The sequence below is a fragment of the Galeopterus variegatus genome, unplaced genomic scaffold (assembly GCF_000696425.1).
Source record: "Galeopterus variegatus unplaced genomic scaffold, G_variegatus-3.0.2 Scaffold979, whole genome shotgun sequence".
Classification (NCBI taxonomy): domain Eukaryota; kingdom Metazoa; phylum Chordata; class Mammalia; order Dermoptera; family Cynocephalidae; genus Galeopterus; species Galeopterus variegatus.
The window spans coordinates 428278-450867 of NW_007727090.1; the positions used below are offsets into that span (position 1 = coordinate 428278).

At 39.3% G+C, this 22590-nt stretch overlaps 1 protein-coding gene across 1 annotated transcript in view; it reads right to left on the minus strand.

Moving 5' to 3' along the window:
* Positions 1 to 22590, minus strand: part of AK4 (adenylate kinase 4) — a 68252-nt gene that overhangs the window by 15500 nt on the left and 30162 nt on the right. Inside the window, exon 2 of the mRNA XM_008573979.1 lies at positions 13495 to 13614. Within this exon, the coding sequence (XP_008572201.1) occupies positions 13495 to 13614 (120 nt within the window). The remainder of the gene's footprint in view (positions 1 to 13494; positions 13615 to 22590) is intronic.

The following is a 22590-nucleotide window of genomic DNA, read 5'->3' on the forward strand; positions in this document are numbered from 1 at the left end:
CCCGGTCCAGTACGGGGGCAACACTGAGGGTTGCGATCCGTTGCCAGACACGGTAAAAGACAAAAGACAAAAAAAAAAAAAGCTGACTGCCCTCGAATAGTGCCATTTTCAAGACCAGTGTGGCATCCTAGATTCAGAAGTGGTCACGAAGCACAGGGGATGGGCTGGGGCTCCCACCAAATTTTGGGGTGCTGCATCACAGGCCTGGGTTGTCACAGGTCCTGAAGAGGGGCTTTCTGTCACTCTGGCTAGGCATAAGGGCAAGGGTTCCACAAAGTGAGTAGCAGTATTTATCTGTCTATAAGACTCTTAAAATACAGATATTCTTCAGTCTACAGATCCTAACTTTAAGGCCTCAGGGCATATTATATGAAACAGTGTTCTAATTGATGGATTCTGTCAGGCAGCATGGTAACTTTAGCATTCCTTAAATTGATTTACATCAGTGCCTCAAGTTGGGCTGAGCAAATCATCAAAGTAATTTAGGTGTAATTCTCACATCAATCAGCTGCTGAGAACAGAATGTCAACTAAGGTGCAGTTAGACCAGCACATTTTAAACCATTTTTAGCAGTGTCATTATCCAGCTATACATATTTTTTAAAATGAACATACTGTCAGAGAAGAAGAGTATGAAGACTAGTTAGGACCTATCAAACAAGACTATCCCTGTAATTAGGACATGAGACGTTCATATTAACTTTTGGGGGAAAAGATATGTGGGCATTTTGCTCTCAAATACATTTAGTTAACATTTGATAACCACTTATCCAAGTTTTCTTCTAGCAATCTACCCTTGGAATTGAATGAAATTCAATTCCCTGATACTTTGAGTTGTTAGGTTGAGTTCTTGAAGGGAATCCCTAACATGTTGACCTATTAAAACATGACCCATGGGGCCGGCCCGTGGCTCACTTGGGAGAGTGTGGTGCTGACAGCACCAAGGCCACGGGTTCGAATCCCTATACAGGGATGGCCAGTTGGCTCACTGGGGAGAGCATGGTGCTGACAGCACCAGTCAAGGGTTAGAATCCCCTTACCAGTCATCTTTAAAAAAAAAAAAAAAAATGACGCATGGAAATCTTATAACAGAAAATCTTTAAATAAGAATACCCATTCTGACCATGAAAGTACTTAAACACACACAGAGTATTTAAATGCATTCTAAGGGATTATCTTCCCTTAATTAAGAGACAGGGCAGGCTACTGATGACACTGGTGGGACAAAGGAGAATTTGCCACTCTGGCTACGGGTGTGCATTCCTCTAAACATGCTTGCTTGTAGCCCATTAGAATTGCAAGCTCCTGAAGGGCTAGGCTGTGTTTATTCCTAACGTGTTCAGGACACAGTAAAATCCTCTGTGGGCAGGGATTATTGACCAAGTGGACTAGATGCACACTCAAACTTTGTCAACAGGTGGCAGCATTTGTAATTTTTCCCTTTAGAGAATTAGAACAAAGTTGTGGTATGCTTTTACATTTACTAAAAGTAACCCTCAGAGACAGGCTTTCTAAATGACTGGCTAGCAGTATTCTAACTTCCTAATTAGATAACCTATTCCAAGTGAATATATTCCATTAATTGTCAAAGAGGTGGAAAAGCCAATAGCTAAAGTAAAATAAAATCATATTTAAACATGGAAAGCTTGCTTTCCTCTACTTAACTATACAGATGGGACTGGTCCATGGCATGGTTTTTCATCAGGAGTATGCAATATCTACCTTATGTTTCCACTCTAGGCTGGAACCTAACCCAGCCTAGAAAAGCTGCTCTGTCCTATTTATTCACACAGTCAACCCAGGCTGAAAGCAGAAATTTTATGTAGTTCGAGTTCTCCAGAAACTGTTGTGCTATATCACTAATTATGGGGCCTCCAAGTTCTGGGTTTTTTTTTAGAGCCTCGAAAATATTCACTAGGTGCAGTGAGATGTCACTAAATTCCTGACTGGTGCTGTGTTCCCAATAACACTGGCCACTGGACCTTGGTACCTGCACATCCCAGCCATGCCAAGAGCCTGAGGGAGGGTAGCTGAAGCAGGAGATGCCACAGCAACAACGTGAAGCAGTGGAAGGGAACAGGAAGTAGGACATCTCTCATTTTCTAATTTGGAGTGCATTCACTCCACAGGAAGGGTGCAGAGCCAGAGTCCACTGCCACATTCCCAGGCAGCCAAGCAAGCCATCCACATGATGGAAGTCAAATGGGCAGTTCCGGAGGGCAATGTCCAGCATCCACCTGGGGTAGGCAGCTTGTGAAAAGGCCACACAACATCAGCACCCCCTTCTACTTCCATTAAGATCCGGAGTCAATACACCTGCTTCTGGTAACCCATCTCATCCCAGTTGTTGGGAAAGGACCATGTAAGCTATTGTTCATCACAATTAATCACCGAATGATTAAAGTTGAATGCAGGCAGTTATTCTTCCACAGCCTTCCTTATTAGCCCAGGAGTTCAAACCACTCACCCCACCAACCACAGGCCTTAGTAGCAAGTTAATATTAATCACCATCAAAACCTGCTTGGTGAAGACCTTTTCTCTCTCCTACCTCATAATTACCTTACCTGTTTACACAATGTTTATTTGTGCAAGTATCTAAGACCTCTACATTCCATTTCATCCAGTTTTTACTAACAGATGGTGAAGAGAATAAGCAGCAGCTGTGCTCCAGATGTTGGCGATGGGAGTTTATCTTACATCATATCACTCTGTAGGTTCCACATTACCCACTGTGCTGAGAGCCTAGGACCAATCTCCCTCTCATTGAAAGCTTCCTGGTACACTTGGAACCACTCTATTCTTATCCTAAAGTTTAAAAGATTTGTAATAAATGTATCCTCCCTTCAAGGAGCTTATAAGGTTAGTAAAAGATGACCTTAAAATCTAGATATGCTACACTCAGTGCTTATTGATTTAGTGATAAACAGAAGATAGATATTCCAGAAAATCTGGGGTGTGTGTGTGTGTGTATTGATTGATTGATTGACTGATTGATTGATTGGCTGGCAGCTGGCTGGTACTGGGATCCAAATAGAAAATTTGGTTTTAAACCACAAGTTTGCCTCTTCAAAGTGGCTTCGTGAAATAAAAGATTAATTCCTTTTAGGTAGGAATTCTTGGGAAATTTTCTAAAGGGCATTGAGATCCTGTGGCATCACTGCGATGATTTTTCCCAGTTAAGGATACAGATGAAACTACTACCTTATTATCCTGGTTCTTAAGTTAGGCTAAAGTCATTGAGTCGTTTTCCTCATAAGGGAAGATGAATACTACATCGAGGAAGGAGATGTCATCTGCAAACCCCTTGCTTAAAGGCTCTTTTGTTTAAGAATTCTGCTTGCTTGTTCTGTGAATATGTCTCCATAAACAAATTAGGGAAAAACTGGTCCCAGTACATCTTAAGACAAAACAAATTGGTACATTATTTCACCACAGGCCCATATTTCTGCCCCAAGCAAAATAACAGAGGCCAAGTATCACCTTCATAGGCTCAGCTATAGGCTGCAGGTAAGACCTATCTATAATCGGTCATATATTTATAAGCCTTTACTACGTGCCAAGCACTGTTGTAAGCACTGGCAATACAGCCATGAACAAAACACATAATCTCTGCTTCCCCATGCTCACAGCGGGGTAGAGGGACAGGGAGAAGCAAAAACTCAAATATGCAGATAAATATGTAACATCACATGACTACAACATAAGAAGAAAGAGTGACATGCATAGACAGAAAGATACAAGAAAACCCTCTGAGGGCCGAGCCCGTGGCGCACTCGGGAGAGTGCAGCGCTGGGAGCGCTGGGAGCGCAGCAGCGCTCCCGCTGCAGGTTTGGATCCTATATATGGATGACCGGTTCGCTCACAGCACTCACTGGCTGAGCACGGTGCGGCCGGTCTCAAAAAGGACAAAAAAAAAAAAAAGAAAAGAAAACCCTCTGAGGAGAGGATACTTGAGTAGAGATCTGAATTCAGCAATCCACGTGGATATCTAGATGCAGGACATTGCTGGTAGAGCACACACAAAAAAAGTGCAAAGGCCCACAGCATCAGCGTATATGGCACATAAAGGTAGAGAAATCATGAAGTAGTTATGAAATATAAACAAAGTTTTGTTCTCTCCAGCCTTCAAGATAAAAGGTGTAAACCTATATGTGAAGGCAGAAGGAAACAAAGAAGGAGGAAAAATTTTAAGTATGATAAAGAAAAAATATTCAATCTAATATTTAATATAACTGCTATTCTTGATAGAAAAACTGAACAAATGGCAAAAAAGATGTAACAAAGGAAATCTATTCTGAAAGAACTGAATTGCAGATCAAAAGGACCACATTGTGTATAGGAGATATGAGGATACTTCAATAAGGTCATGGAAAAATGGAATTAAAAGGTAATATGAATCCCCTTACTGGCCAGCCACCAAACAAAACCAAAAAAGGTAATCCAAATTTTTCCATGAACTTTTTGAAGGCCTCTTGCATATCTCGGTGTATACATTCTATTTACTTCAAGTATGAGGAAATAATTCTTTAGGAAGTCCATACAGGAAAAAGAATTATTTTCAAAAAGAAAAGTCAGACTGGCCTTCAGCTTCACAGCAATAATCCAGGCCAAAAGAAAATAAAACAATGGCTGCAAAGTTCTCACGGACACAGGACCACTCAAGAATATCACAGTCAGCTGAATAGTTGAATAATGAGACATTCTCAAACAAGAAAGTTCATGGAATACAGCACCTCATCAGCCCTTCTGCAGGGAAGGAAGAAAAGAAAAGGAGGGAAGAAAGTAAGGAAAGAGAGGGGAAGGAAAGAGGGGAAAATATCCAACAAAATCCAATCAACCAAGTGATGAATGGAAAAGGTGTATTAAACAGTAGTGCACCTTTATACAGATGTAGTTTGCAAACCATACAATTACCTCAAAGTGTACAGTCCAACAGCTTCTAGTATATTCACAGAACACAACCAAGAGATTAATCAAAATAAAATTAACAGAGAAATGGTGGTATATAAGAGAACAAGTACACAGAATTCATTTAATCTCTTTAAAATGTAAGACAAAAACTGGGGAGTTATATTCACAGGAGAAAATTGTAATAAATTTTAACAACAAATGCCAAAAAAAAAAAGAAAGAAAGAAAGAAAGAAAAAATTGGGAGGAAGGAAAGGGAAAAGAAGGTGAGAGGAAATGCAGAAGTATATCCCCTTATAATCCCCTTATAATTCATTGTAGAGAGGTTCACTTTAGTTTTGGTCTTGTTAAATTTGAATAAAATTAAAGACTTTTTTAAACATGTAAAGTATGATGCCATTCTTATACATTTCTATCTGCATATGTGCACGGGGAGATGTCTAGAATTATGGCCTTCGATTGTTAACCTTGGTTGTTTCTGGTTGGTGGGATTTTAGGTGATTTGTTGCTTTTCTATGCATTTTTCCATATGGCTTGATGTTTTCTAGTGATCATGTGTCATTTTTACAAAAACAATGGAAAAAGATTAAATTACCTGCATTTTTCCCCATCTCATTCTTTTAGCTCTAATCAAGCTGTTCATCTCTCCAAAATCTGGATGATGTTAGTGACAGCACAATCAACAGTTCTGTATTGTCTTGTTTTATATTAGTAAGCAAGGCTTAATGAAAGATAAGTAGTTTGTTTAGTTATGCTTTGCCCAATTGTACTTAATGAGAGGTGAATATGATGATCTTTATTTATTAGAATGACAACATTTTTGTTAAGTTTTTCAGCAGTTTATTATTGAAATGTGAAGTTCTAACATCTGTATCAATATCAGGATATATGTACTAGAGCTTATTGATAATAATAAATGATAAATACATGTCTACCATTTGACTGCCTACGTTCCAGAACTTCACTAAGAGTTTTACATTTATTAGCCAATCCTCACAAACCTATGCCACAAATATGTCTATTTTGTAGAAGAGAAAAAAAATCCAAGAAAGCTAACTTTGCTTGTTCAAGACTACACAGCTAGTAAGTCACAGACTAACAGGTCTGATTCATAAGGCCACACCTTTTCTACCAGATTAGAGTTTTCTAAACAAGGTACTTTGTACACTGTACAAGTGCAGCACAGCTAGTAAGTCACAGACTAACAGGTCTGATTCATAAGGTCACACCTTTTCTACCAGATTAGAGTTTTCTAAACAAGGTACTTTGTACACTGTACAAGTGCACAACAATTATTTTATTATTGAACTAACAAAATATACCTCAGATGCTTTGGATAAAGACTTGCAATGAATTTTTTTTAATTCATCCAATTCCCAAAATACCTATTTCATAAATTAGAGAGGCAGGCTCTCCTAATATCTAAACTTAGGAGTTGAAGACAGTTTCATACTGTGCCTTACGTTATATATACAGATTTCTAATTAAGCAGCAACAGTGAATGGGCTAGGTGCATCTGAAAGTGTATGACAAGACATGCCTAAACACAGCAAAAGCACAGTTTAATGTCTAAAGTATACCTAAATTTTAAAAGTTTTAAATGTAGTTAATTGATTTATTTATTTTTACTTTTTTCCATTTTTTTTATCATAGTAAAACATATATAACATAAGGATTGCCATTTTAAGCATTTTTAAACATACAATTGCATGGAATTAATTGCATTCACAATGCTATATAACCACTACCTCTATCTCTTTCCAAAACATTTTTGGCATCTTAAACATAAACTGTGTACCCATTAGGCAATAACTTCTCTAAATGCAGTTAATTTTTAAATGTTAGTTGGAAAGTTAAAAAATAAGTTGCTCATGCTTTCAAACTCAAAGTTTTAAGTTTTATTTCTAACTTCCTTCTAACTCATTTTTAATATTAACTTTGTCACTTATTCAACTCCCTGTTTTTGAATTTATGAACTGTTTAACTTTTACCCCTGTCCATTTGTCCAGCCTCATATTTCCAGCTCCAGGATTATCCAACTATTTGTAGTTTCCAGAACACACCATGTTGTTTCATGCCTCTTTTGCACATGATGTGCTTTATTTCCACCTTCAAAACAGCCCTTAACCCTTCTCTAGGAAGTCTTCCTAACAGCTGCCTTCCTCATGTCCAAAACTAGGTCAGTTACTTCCTCTGTGCCACCTCTCACCTTTCACCCCCTTGCTCCCAAGACCCTATACTTCAATTGTTTATGCAGCACTCCTGGATTATGAAATCAGAAAGTGTGGAGGTATTCCCTCCCGGGATCATCGACCAATGCCCAGCTCATTGGGGCACACTAAAAATGTACAATCTGTTTTTTGATTCCTGAACCAAACTTTTCTAGAGTCTGCTCAAATATCTGTACAGATATGTGCTCCATCTGGCCCTTCATGCCTTTTAATGTTAAAATCTAGTCATTCTCTGAGGACGCACACAGAATAAAGTCACCATTGTCTACTAGAGTAAGATTGTTTCTCACCCAGAGGCAGCAGTCAGATCAATCAGAAGAAAGCCCACCAGAAATGGACATAGAGTATGGGTCTCAGGAGAGAAGCCATTATCAAATGAGGGAGAGGGACCCAAAGCTTTACCATGTTTTTCAGTCAGCTACTCTAAGCTGATAATGACATATTCAACTTTTTGTTTGTTTTTGGTGGCTGGCCAGTAACGGGATTGAACCCCGGACATTGGTGTTACCAGCACCAGGCTCTATCCAACTGAGCTAACCAGCCAACCCTAAGATGATATTGACATGGAGGGAAAAGTCACTAGAATAAACACTAAGTTCTTATTGTTTGGATTTAAATCCAAAAAATTAAAGATGACCATCACTGCCTAGGGTAGCGCAAAGGCTGAATCACCACTAGATTCTGAGTGCCAGGAGGGTCAGGTTCTGCCCACTCACTCTGTTGCTCTACTATCGAGTCGGGGCACTGTCTGGCACAAAATTAGAGCTCAATAAATACTTAGTCGCAGGAAAAACTATGAGTACTTAGAACCAAAGGAAATTGACACAATCACTTGGGACCATAACAAAAGAGTTGCAACAGCCTCAATGCAATCAGTAGCTAAAGTCTGACCAGGCTATACACTTTGGATAAAGTGTATCAAAGGATGAGTGCATCAAAATTTCAGGTCAGGTGTCACCAAAATGTTTCTTCATAACCTAACCCCACTGAGTAGTGGTCCTTCCTGTGTAACTCAACCAATATTGCTGTTTAGATAACTACTACCTGGTCTTATTTAAAGTAGAAACACTATCTTCAGTCTCCAGCCCTTGGTATGTATGTATGTATGTATGTATGTACTCTCTTTCTTCTTGTTGCCCCCCTTCCCATGGTGGGCATGTCCCATTGTCGTGTGCTCACCCTCAGTACACAATTTAACTTAAAATTATTTATATGTCGGGCCAGCCCGGTGGCGCACTGCTACAGTGCGCCGCTTGGGAGCGCGGCGGCACTCCCGCCGAGGGTTCGGATCCCACATACAGACCGGTTCCCGCTCACTGGCTGAGCTAGGTGCGGGCGCGAAACTGAGGGTTGTGATCCCGTTGCCGGTCCCGGTCCGGTACGGGTGCGACACTGAGGGTTGTGATCCGTTGCCGGACACGAAAAAAGACAAAAAAAATAAATAAATAAAATAAAATTATTTATATGTCTACAGATTCTTTCATGTGAGAATATCCAAGTACTTAACAATCATGTTAGAAAGTATAATCAAACACAAGCCTCAGGTTTTACAATTCTTTCTTCCAAGAATGATAAAAATTGTCAAATCTCTTTTAAAACACAAACCTAAACATGCACCATTCTGGGGAAGGCTATTATGGCTATCTGATTACAAAAACATATTTTTTTAAATCAATCAAACCCAACAAATAGTTGCTGATCCTTCCTGAAAACCAAACACACAGTAAAGCGATAACCTTGATCAAACTCTACCTTCAAAGTACCAAAACAACAACAAACAAAAACCATGTGCCCACAAAGAAAATGAGCAAAACAACATTTGTTTAAGGACCACTGCCCAAATTCTTTCCTCAAATCAGAATTTTGCATATAGAAAAAAAAAATTGTCAGACACATTTACACTGTCTTGGGTCATGGATGGTATCTTCAGAAATGTAACAGTAAGATTAATCCAAACACACACCCGTCATTTTTCACACTGTCACTTTGACCAAGAACACCACTCCTTACTTGTAAAAATTATTTCACTTACCTCTCAGAACAAAGATGTCTCTTACCTACACCATGGGTGGCTGAATATATGTCTTCCACCCCTTCTGTATCAGAATCTCCTTAACAAGCTTAGTCTACCTCTACTCCCTCTTTTCAACACATTTTTCTTCCTTTTTTCCTTATGGTCAGTGGCCCAGTACAAAGTCAGTCATACCTGTATTTTATTCACTTTAGAAATGTCCAGGACCTAACAGTGTATTTCACCCATTAGATGTATATAATAAATGTTTGTTGAATGAATGGAGATACAATAACAGGGACAAGTCATGGGTACATCGAGAAGAACAACACTGTTGAGGACCCAGAGACTAACTGTTCAGTCTATGCTTGGCAGGCATTGCTAACTGCTACAGTACCTTAGCTGAGTTCTGTAAATTCTATAACCCCTCTTCATTCTTCAGGAATCACCCCAGCTGCTTCAAACCTTCCGTTCAAGGTATCAAAGTATACATCACTGCCTTAATGGTCTAAAATACAAAAGTTATCTGACAATTTTTCAGGACTAAACATCTGAAGAATAAATGACTAAGATGATCTATTACCCTCTTACACACTTACACACATACACAGAGAGAGAGAAAGCCTGATTCATTTTTCATTCAGAGAGAATTCTTCAGTGACCTTCTAAACAAATATATCTTTTATTCTTGAAACATACCCTACAGGAGGAAAAAAAAAAATTGCCCTTGACATTTCCTAAAAGATACGATTCAGAAGATATTGTCAGCTTTTTTCTGTAGACATATGTTGCCCAGTGGGATACGACACTCTTTAGAGGTCTGATTCATGAAAAAAATATAGAGGGGATAAGTTCAGAGCAGTTATGTACCAAACTAGTATGCTAAAACATATTTGCAAAATGAGGGCAAAAAACTCCAGCTCCAGCATCTCTAGTTTAGTTTCTGGACATACACCTTCTACTTGGTTACCAAGGGCTCTAAGTGAGCATGTACCCTAGAATATCTCAGGTCTGAGATCATTTAACATTCAGGGAAAATACACATACACACAAATACTGCGCATATTCAAGCAGTTGACTTCTGCTTAAAAAATTTTTAAATTACCTTTGGAAAGCACCAGTTAGTGTTCAACACTGCTCTGAGTGAAACAAATGGACATGGTTCAAATACAACCATGGATCAAATTATGACTCTTGTTCTAAAGGTATCTTTATCTCCAATGAAATCGCTTAAATTACATTCCACTTATAATTCCAAAACTTAAGGCTCCTTTTCTATCAAACCTCGACACCAAATTTAAAATATTTTGATAGCTATACCTAAAATCATATGACAGACAATTCTATTACAACTTGGTACATGGAGATCAATTAGAACTGAGTTGACGAACTTGCAAGTTACTATTTAAATGCACAGGTTGTTGGTCAAGTTTAGAAATGAAAAAATCTATTACTAACACACCTCCTTACTGGCTCCACCTCATTGCCAGCCCTTTTGTAAAAAGTGAAGAATTCATATTTGTTTTAAATAGCTGATTATTGTTCCCTAGTTAGTTTTTCACCGTAAGATCTCCTAGTAAACAGTGAACACCCTTCTCTATACAACTTAAAAAAGCCAACACGATTTTATGACAAAATTAGAAGGCTTGTGCATTACAATCCTCTGGTAAGAGTATGTGTCTTAAAAATTAAAGAAAACTTTTTTAAAAATTGCTCTCACTGACACACTAAACTTCTAAGTAAAGGAAAGAGAAAGAAGAGAAAAAGAGAAGAAATGAGGAGAAAAATGCACACATATACATATAACGCACACAAAAGTATTTCCTACCCAACTGGAAAGCGCTCTGTGAAGTTTTCTTTAGCAAGTACAGAGCAGTCACCATCCCCCCCTACAACTTGGTGTTCCCTTGGCTTGTATCCACTCTGCTCATTACCACCCACCGTTTGCAGAATACCTTTCTACAGCCATATGGACCAAGATGATGACTCATCTGTCATCCAGAGTTCCTTTCTCAACCTTTCCACATTCAGTCACCTTTAGCACACTGAACAGGCATGCCCTCTGCACAGCATGTGCCATGTAACATAAGGAGTTTGAAGTTGAACATGGGAACTAGGCATTCCTTACACTCCACACTTTGCCAAATGGATGGATTCCAGAGCTTTAAAGAAAAATCACAACTGAAAAAGTGACCAGATGGGTTTTCAAGGAGAAAGATACAAACTAAATCTTGGGAGACTGACGCACTTTACTAAAAACAGGCTAGTGATGTAAAAGAACTTGAGTTATGCACCCTGAGAGGAAAAGTTATGGCAAAAAAAAGCACTAAAAAAAATTCCATAACTGAAACTGACTTTTCAATTCTGCATGGATAAATATTTTTAAAACTATTTTTGAACCTAACACTTCATGTAATCACCTCCCAAAAATTCAGGACCTGCACACCAGCCATGACAAATAATGACAAACTCATACTATGTAGCACTTACTTTACGGAAGGCACTCTTCTAAACACCTTACATATATTCACTAGCTTCATCCTTACAAACTCTTTTCTAATCCATTTTCCATGAGGAATCAGAGAGGTAAGGGAAACTGCCCAAGGTCACACACACTGGAAATGGCAGAGCAGGGATTCAAATCAGGCAGTCTGGCACCAGGGTCCACACTCTCAACTATTTCACTAACCAACTTTCCAAAGGAGTTGAACATAAATAGTCCTTTCTTGACACATTTTTAAGTTCACAAAAACTATACAAATTCATTTTGCAAGGTTAGAAGCAACTGTAAATTAAAAGAAAACTTAAACTAGAGAAATTACTCTTAGGTGATGGCAAAGCCAAAGTTTTTCAGTCACGGCAAATACTCACATAAAAAGTATTGGGGGGCTTGGGCTGGCCCGTGGCTCACTCGGGAGAGTGCGGTGCTGATAACACCAAGGCCATGGGTTCGGATCCTATATAGGGATGACCGGTTAGCTCACTTGGGAGAGTGTGGTGCTGACAACACCAAATCAAGGGTTAAGATCCTCTTACCAGTCATCTTTAAAAAAAAAAAAAAGTACTGGGGGGCTAACTTTTGCAAATTACATGTGTAAAATGTGGAGGAATTAATGCCTGATAAAGTATAGGGAAAGTGATGATAGCCAGGAAACTTAAAAAGCCCAGAGGGCAGTAAGAGAAAACCCCAGGGCAAAAGTACCAACAGCAGGCAGAACTTTGTCAATTCTCCCTCCTCAATCCATTCTCTCATGAATGATGCCTCCTTTCCACTCACTCCACTGCTATTGCTTAGATTCAGGCCTTCAACAGCCCTTAGTCCAGTTAATCAAACCATGTCTTATTTGGCTTCCAGTCACCACCTTCCTCCCTGCCCCAGCAGGGTCCACCATCTTTGTATAGAATCAAAGGCTATCCACCCCAGGATTTCTCCCACCTCCCTCGGCTTGCAGGCTCAGGAAACTACTAGGCTAGGTCATTCCCCTCTTACACTGCTCACATTGCCCCTCTGCCCGCCCCCCCAAAAAAAAAATCCACCTTCCCAACCTCCATTTATCCACCTAAGGAACATCTATCTATTCATCACTTTTTCCATAAAGTTGTTCCACACACCCCTTTCTCCCACCAATAGAACAGATCATTTTCTCTTTTAAGCCTTTAGGGTACCATACTTAGGGTTCTATTATAGTGTCAGTAATTAGTTTTTTGGACTGCTTTATACAACTAACTCCCCTACTGGGATATAAGCCCCTTAAGAGCAGACACAGTGAATTACTATTTACTAATAATGCTGAAATAAACATCCTTGAAGATGCATCTTTAGGCAGAAATCCTGAATGGAACTGCTGGATCAAAAGTATATATATTGCTATCCTGCTCTCCAAAGGTTGGCCATTTTATACTTGTAAAAATACTTGTTTCTCACACACTCAAATAAGGGATTTTCATGCGTTCTATCTCTGTTTATCTGACAGGTGAAAAATGATAACTCAGTTTAATTTGTGTGGTCTATGGTGAATGAAAGAACCTCTGAGTAAGATGAGTTATACTCAGGATGACTTAGTCATGGAAACAAAAGGTACCATCGACACTGGAAGAATAACAGGAATTCAGTGAAGGTTTGCTTCAAGTCAGAGACTCTCTCGATGGTGGTCTGGAGGCATAGGAATTAAGAGGCTTCACCACAGTGGGTTTCTGTCATGTTGTCAAATCAGAACATTAAATAAATGACAGAAAGTTTAGACAAAAAAGCATTTTCCAATCTGTAAGAAATAAAGGGCATGTGCCGAGGAGAGCATAACCGGCTATTCCCAGAAATCCGGCTTACCCACAGGTCCAACTCACCATCTAGTAACCAGTGCTGGCCGCGCCTGTTCTCCAGCTCCGACAGCATTAGGCGTGTGATCACATGATCTGGAACCAAAAGACCTTTCTCTATGTACTGCTTTGCCATATCACCAACTTCTATTGAAAAAGACAGGAAAAAGAGAAAAACTCAAAAAAACTTCCAAAGGGGAGAAAAAAGTTTTAGAAACTCTTTTCTGACAGTTTTGCCTTCTCTCTCTTTTTCCCTTGTATGGGGGGCAAGTTGCACGCAGATATTTTTAGTTTTTAAAATATCGGCTTCAACAGTGGCACCGTTGTTTATTTAACCCATTTGTCTCCCAAAGAATTGTAAAAGCAAATCTTGAGTATGTGCACATCTGACAGTTTTGCCTTCTCTCTCTTTTTCCCTTGTATGGGGGGCAAGTTGCACATAGATATTTTTAGTTTTTAAAATATCGGCTTCAACAGTGGCACCATTGTTTATTTAACCCATTTGTCTCCCAAAGAATTGTAAAAGCAAATCTTGAGTATGTGCACAGCTAAAAAAAGAAAAGACAAATAGGGCAAGAGAAAATAAGAATAGAAAACAAAGTTGGAGTCAAAAAGGAGTGTGGTACACAGAAGGCTGACACTTCCTAGAGGTGAGCCACAAATTGGGCACTGAGCCTCCCAACAGTTTATGGGAACAAAGAAACATGAACATGGTGTACAGGAGAGTAAAGAAAGCTGAGAAGCACAACCATTCCTTAGAGAAACCAAAGGTGAAAAGTTCCACTGGTCTTCTAAAAAGAATGCTGCATAATACAAACAACAATAGGTTTATTTCTTTTCATGAGCCTCAATATGAGCAGATGGCACGTTGCTGACGCAGTTGTAAAAGCAACTCAGAGTTATTTGTGGAATGCCAGGTTCATAAAAGGATATAAATTTTTTTTAAAAAACACTTGCAGAGAAAAATTGCTTCTATCTTATTTTAAATAATAATTTCTTACGTGTAGAAATTGTGAGTTAGGTTCTGATGAACAAATTATCAGTTTAAATCTGCACATTTTGTAGGAACTAAATGTTTCCTTTTTTCTGTTTTTTTTCTTTTAAACAAAAATGAAGTCCTCTGCTCTCCAGGGAACTGATAATGAACCATTCAGAACCACATTCTTGACAGGCCAATTAAGTTCTTATAAAAACACAAAGCAGAATTAAATTACTGGGGAAAAGCTCAAGAATCATTTTGACCCCATTTTCACCTTGAATTTAGGTAGAGTCCTTACTTCCCCAGACTGAGTCTTTATTCGTAATCCCAACTTAAGCACTGAAATATGGGCTGTGAAGAGCTCCATATCAGATTCAGTAACATGCTGTCAGAAGCAGAACACAAAAGACAGCCATATGCATGAATGTGTCTGAACATGAATGTGAACAGACCACATTCATTCAACAAGTACGTATTGATTGCATATTATATAACAGGTAATATTCTCGTGATGTAACAATAAAAGTTCCAGCTTACTGATATTTAAGCAGTATTACTTTCATTAAGAACAATATCAACCATTAATTGAGTACATACTGTGTCCGAGGCATTGTGCTTTAAGTTTACATGTGTCACTTCATTTCATCCTTGTAAGATCTTTATTTTTAGATAGGAGGTAATACTGGTATTATTTTTATGGCAGCTTTATTGAGACATAATTCATACATCACAATCTTCACCATTTTAAAGTGTACAACTCAGTGGCTTTTAATAAATTCTCAACATTGCGCAACCAACACCACTCCCTCATTTCAGAACATTTTCATCACCCCAGAAAGAAAACTGGTACCCATTAGCAATTACTCCCCCTTCCCTTCTCCCTCCAGCTGCCAGCAATTACTAATCTTTGTCTTATAGATTTGCCTATTGCGGATATTTCCTATAAATGGACTCATACAATATGTGATCTTTTGTGTATAGTTTCTCTCACTTGGCATAATGTTTTCAAGGTTCATTCATGTCACACCACATGTTGGTACTTCATTCCTTTTCGTGGCTGAGTAATATCCCACTGAATGGTTACACCACATTTTGTTTATACACATACATCAGTTAATGCACATTTGGGTTGTTTCTACTTTTTGGCATTTTAAACAATGCTGTAGTGAATGTTCACATACAAGTTTTTGTGTAAACATGTTTTCTGTTTTCTCGGGTAATACTTGTATGGTATCCATGTTCTATGTCTAAACAATCACAGCCAGAGCTTTATTCTTAGTCCCACCAATCAAACTTTAAGGTGGATAGAAATAAATATGTACATTCCAATGTGAAAGACCAACATGTGACCTTTGCATTGTTTTCTAGAACTCCAGATCAATATTATATATTGATGTATTTACTAATGCACTTTCTGCCTCCCCCAACTAGAATATTATTAGCCCAAAGAGAGAAAAATGAAATATTTTGTTCAATGCCATATCCTCAGTGCATTATAGTACACATCCTCAGCTTACATTATAGTCTTGCCCCATTAAAATTTGAATGAATGAACATCCTAAAGATGACAGAGAATTTTTGTTTACCCTGGCAAAAATCAACCTAATGTTCCTAGAGAGTTATTACAGAACCATTATCTCAAGATCAAATACGGCCCAACCTTGCCAGATAGCATCTGTTTCAAAGGAGACATGAGACTAGCCACATGAGATCAGGACTAGCTGAGACAGCCGTGTTAGGTGTCACACAGCCCAGTCTTATTTCTTCAGCATTTCAAAACATGAATAGAGATGAATCAGGTCGGGTAGGGGAAATGAGGAAGAGAAGGCAACACCAGGAACAAATGGTACTGAGGTGTGGGACCATTTGGCAGCCCAGGAGGAATGAACTTCAAGCAGTGACAAGCGAAGAAAAGCACGCCATGAGAGATGGGATTAGCGGGCAAGATAAGGAGTGTGGACTTTGAGCTGGAAGGATTTTTTTTTTAAGTAGGTGATTTTAGAAGTACTATCACCTCCCAGAACCAAGACCAACTACTTAATTTGCGGGGGCCTTGTACAAAATCAAAATATGGGGTCCCTTGTTCAAAAATTAAGAATTTAAAGATGGCAACAGCAGAGCATTAAACTAAGTGAAGGGCCTTGCACTAATGATAAATATACCTATATTAGAAAAAAATCAGTGTTCCACCTATTTTACGATAGTATAAATTTTGTGACAATGCATTTTACTAATGATAAATATACCTATAATAGAAAAAAATCAGTGTTCCACCTATTTTACGATAGTATAAATTTTGTGACAATGCATTTTAATAACCTATTCCATTCAAATGCTACTAAATATAAATTCAAATAGATATAATCTTGGTAACCATAAGAAATATATATCTTCAATTGCTACCCAGATTAGATAATATACACTTTTTCAGAATTTAAGACTATCTATTAAGATGTCATCCCTCCAGAATTCATGCTTCCAGGATATGGAAAAGATATTTTATTAGCCTCAATTCCTTCACATTAAAGCTGCCCGTGTTCACATTAACAGACTGAAATAGATCGTTGTATTCAGGGCAGCAAATATGCCAAAGCACTATCAACTGCTGAAGAAGTAGAATGTTGGACCCATATTGTGAATCATCTTAAGTCTGGTTAAAAAGAAAATCCAATAAGCAGATGACATTTCTTTAGAAAAACCATGAGAACAAATAAATACATACACACACACACACACACATTTAGATAGCATAAAGTCTGTCCTACAGCCAGCCTAACCACTCAGGACAGTCAGCTCAAACTCACTGCAGAGACTGAATGACTTCCAAATAGAAATTAATCCATAAAGATCCAAAATGTCAAAGACTGATTACTGTCATGAAATGGGGGGGAGGGGAATAGAGAATATGCAGTGTGGTTGGTTTCATGTTTAAATACTCTCTGAATCCACTAAATACTAAATCAGCTGATATTTATTAAGCACCTACCTTGTGCTGGGCCCTATGCCAAGCTGGTATGAGGCCTGTCTCAGAGCTCAGAGCCTAAACACTGAATTGGGTGCTAACCCACCAAAAGCTTTCAAAAGTAAAATTTTACGGAATTTTACTGTTTCAGAAAAATTAAAGTCAGTAGTTATCACGATTAAGTTATAGAGTCTCTTACACTGCCAATAAAGCTCCATGTAAATATATTATGAAACAGGAATAGGTTACTGATCACAAACTAAATGAAAATGTTCAGTCAAATGATGAGTCTGCCAGCTAATTCACCTCTGATCACTGAAGAGTTATCCCTAAAATACTAGTACAGAGTTACAGAAAGCCAACCAGGTGGCCCTTGGTCTCCTGACACAGGAGACAAAAAGATTATTTTCATAAAGATGACGATTAATACCTCAAGATAATCAACTTTAGTCAGATAAAATCGACCAATTAGAATAGAAGTGTCGGGCTGGCCCGGTGGCGCACTGGATAAGTGCGCCGCTTGGGAAGTGCGGCGGCGCTCCCGCCCGAGGGTTCGGATCCCACATACAGACCGGTTCCCGCTCACTGGCTGAGCGAGGCGCGGGAGCAACACCGAGGGTTGCAATCCCGTTGCCGGACACGGAAAAAGATAAAAGACAAAAAAAAAAAAAAAAGAAAGAATAGAAGTGTCTTGGGATCAAACCTTAACTACTATTAATACATTAAGAAAAGGCAAGTGAGGGCTTTTTATTTCATTTGAATGTTCGTCTTCTCTCTCCCTTTGTCATATGCTTTTTTCGATAACTAATCCAGGAAGTGCCAGAGTAAAGACAATAACAACAAGTGTGCTTTGCAGCATAGGCAAGGAAAACTACACATCAGAAATCAGCTGTGCAAAGGCCCTGCCAGCACCCATTTCACTCCTAGATCACTGCCTCTATTTTAAAATCACTCCAATTACTCAGAACCACAAGTAAAAATTCTCTGAACACACCACTTTACCAACCAAAGTTTTCTGCATATCTACTGTGTACCAGGCAACAGGCAAGGCACTACATACCAATGTAAGAGTACCCTTAAGAAGCTCACTAATGAGAAGTCAAACAGACCATGAACAAATAATTATTTTTTAAAGTGTATGCTAAGTGAAATAGACAGTCACAAAAAGACAAATACTATTATATGATTCCACTTATATGAAGCATCTAGAGTAGTCAAATTCATAGAAACAAAGTAGAGTGATGGTTGCCAGGAGCTGGGGAAAGGCGGAAGTGGGGAGTTGTAGTTTTATGAGTATAGAGTTTCAATTTTGCAAGACGAAAAGTTTCTGGAGATGAGCTGCAAAGCAATGTGAATATACTTAACACTACTGAACTGTACATTTAGAAATGATTAAGATGGTAAATTTTATACGATGCAGTTTTTTAACCACAATTTTTTAAAAAAGTATATTAAGTACTATTAAGACAGGTGTACAAACTGCCATAGAAGCACAGTGGAAGATGGATGGATGAATGGTTAGAGTAGGAGAAGACATGGCTAACTGGAGAACTAATTACTACACTTGGTTAGAAATAACTGAAGGCAGTATGGGCAAGCAGAATAAATAGGAGAGACATTGTAGAGATGTAAAAACAATTTAGGTAAAAACAATTTGGATGTGGGGAGTGAGGGAAGAGGATAAGAGATGTCAGGGATGACCTCAAAGCTTCTCATCTGAGCAACCGGCAGGTCAGAAATGCCATTCACAACAAGGCTGAATCTCTGACACTACTGAAGCAAGGAAAGGGAGATAACTGTTAGCTAGTCTGAAATATAAACTGAGAGCACAGGAAGGAAGACAAGCCAGTGACAGATGTGGGAGTTCCTTATGAAACCATGGGAACACGTGGGCTCAAACAGGCAGAGTTTGTTGAGAAGCCAAAACTCTTCTGGGCAACTTCAACACATAGTGAACAGCCCCAGAGAGGAAAAAAATTGTGGCCAGCCCCTAAAATGATTCAGTAGACTTGTTCAAACAAAACACCTGCCTTATATCTAGGTCAATCAAATCCAAATTTTAAAATGATAACTTTAATCTAGTGTCTGGCACACATTTCCAGCTGTAAACATTGAAGCAATGCGTACAAGCAATCCACGATACACGTGGAGATGAACTGAGTTGTTTTACCCAAGGAGGACTCTACCTTAACTTTAGTCGTGGAAAATAAACAGCTTCAAACAGAGGGTTCATAATCAGGCTACTGAAATTCTAAGTGTCATTTTACCTCTGGTATAAATCTCAAAGCAGTTTTTTTTCTACCCTTTAAGGCTAGGCTTCAAAAGATAGGATTTAATATTCAGTAGCTTCACCCTAACACTACCCTTCCCCACATCCCATGACCTCATGGTGCTGTTTCCCATCCTGCGCATCTGAGTGTGTCACATACCTGCTTAAAACACTTCAATGGTGTATTAGTCCATTTTGTGTTGCTTATAACAAAATACTTTGAACTGGGTGATTTATAAAGAAAAATGACATTTATTGCTTACAGTTTCTGAGGCTGGGAAGTCCAAAGTCCATCTGGTGGTGGCAACAGTGACCCAGGGGTCTCACATTGCAAGATGGTGGAAGCAGAGAGAGCAGAGACAGAGAGAAAGACAGACTCTCCTTTTCTTTTAAAGCCCTCATAACCACACCCCTGACCACCATTTTTAATCCATTCACTACTGCACGATCCTGCAATCCAATCACCTCTTTAAGGCTTCACCTTTCAATTACCATAATAGGATTTCTCACCTTCTTAACAGTCACAGTGGGGGCTAAATTTCTAATACATAAAACTTGGGGGACACAATTCAAGCTTCAAGGAGTTTTGGGGGGACATAATTCAATCCACCATAAATGGAGTTCCACTGCCCATTCAGCAGCTTCCAGTTTCCTCCAAGATCTAGCCCCAGCCTACATCAGCAGCCTCATCGCTTTTCTGTCTTTGTCCACATACCCCACCCCATCTCTACTCTCCAGCTCCAGGGCCCTTCTTCCTCCTCAGCTTCCCCAGATGAGATTAGGTCTCCTGTATGTGCTCCCCTGGCATCCTGTCCTCTCACCTCACAGCAATCATCACATCTATTGTCCTTTTCCATGCCAGCCTTCCCCACCATACAAGAGGGGATTATCTTATTATTATGCCTAGTACATCACTGTCTCTGATGCACAGTGAACAGTGTCTGATACAATGCAGATGCTCGATATGCATTTGAAGACTGACCACTCCTTCCAACTCCATTCATTTCCTGCAGAACCAGGGCTAACTGGATCTTTTGTAACAAAGGTACCTACTCATGACAGAACAACCAGATGTATTTATAAACACTTCAACTACTAATCTGTATGCGAGATTAAGAATTTACATTGGGATGTATCTTTCCTGGTTAGGACTTCCACATTCACTTGAGTTGCAAAGAGTTTTCAAAAACAACTATGTGGATGTTGACATGATAAGTGAAGTTTGTTGGCCTTGCTATTACGATCCAGTCATTCATCCAAAAAAATCTGCTGAGCAACTATTCTATGTAAGGTTATGGCATGCTTCCCTAGGTGGCAGAGAAACCATGAAGGCAGCATCAGAAATAATCTGTTATCTGTTTCTGATGGTTTGGCCAGGCATCAAACAGTTGACAACTTGGCCTATTTCAAAACAAAGTCAAGTTGTAAGAATGGTCTCCTATCTTTTACTGGCACAACCAAAAAATAAATATAAGGACGGTTTAATTCTATGTTTTTTTTTGCCTAAAGAATCTGCGCATTTATATAAAAGTCTAAAACAGACAAAATTAAATAATATAATGTCAAGGGATACATACATATGACAAAAGAACATGGTAAAGTAGGAAAATAATTACAAGATACAGGATAGTGGTTAGAGAAGAGAGCAATGGAGAAAGGACATATGGAGGCTTCAAGGGTTTTCTATTCCTTAGGCCAGGTGGCAGATACACAATTGTTACCCTATAAAACTCACACACACCCACACACATATCCTTCTTGTTCTGATTGCCTATAAAGTTAGGGCAAACTGAATATAGAATACAGAGCTGGACAAATTTTCACAAAGCAGCAAATTCCCGAGATGCCTAGCTAAGTTACCAGATGAGTGCGCCTGTGAATAGAAACACTCTGAATGTTAGTGTGCATTCTTCTGGAATGGAGAAGTAAGCACCTGCATAAAATGCACAGGGGCATAGTAAGAACTGAGCTTCCTTATGAACTCAGAGAATGTTACTGGTGATAATATGCCCTGTGGGGAAGTATCTGGCCCTGCTCTTTGTAACCACCTAACTTCTATCAGGCATTGTGTCCCTGACTAAACAAATAAAAAAACTTATCACAAGTATTTCTGTGCAACTGCTTCCTACCAAACTATAAGCACCCTGCAGTCCTGTGCCTCCTAACTAGCCAGCTTCCTCTCCTCTCTCCAAGGCCCTCTTCTCCCTCCTCTGATCCATCCTCCACACAACTCCCAGGGGGACCTTCCAAAAACACATGGTGGCACAAGTTGCTTCCTGCCCCAACACCGACAGTGTGTTCCCTGGCCTACAGGATGACATGGAAACTCCTGAACATGTCATTCAAAGTCTCTCTGATCTGGCCCAGAATTACTTCTCAAACCTCACCTCCCACTGCAGTTCCTTCATTGTCCAACCTTTGATCCCTTGTCTGTGCCAGGCACAGAGTCAAGTGAGTCTGTGGTCCCCTCCCTGAAGCAGTCTACAGACTCATGGAGGAAACACTGGGGTGGACATCCCAATCTGACCTCAGGTTGAAGAAAAGCTTTCTGCCCTGTTACTGGGCTTTTGAAGGGCTAGCAGAGGTTGCCCAGAACCACCCTTCAAGTATTATACATACCAACGACCTCACGGCCATGCATTTTCCCACCTCATATACAGTCTCAGCCTACCATTTTCCACTTACCAAAATCACTTTTGTTCTCCCAGGCCTAGGTTGAAAACCACCTGTAAGAAGCTTTCCTTGATCATTTCCTCTTCTCTTACCTTCAGAGCAGTAATCCCCTCTTCCGTAATCCACCAGCACCTGGGCTGACGCACATCCACAGTGTCTCTGTACAGACTAGAAAGAGGAGAACCCTTTGGGCAGAGACAGCCCTGCAGGCACCCAACTGAATAACATGATGTGCCTATG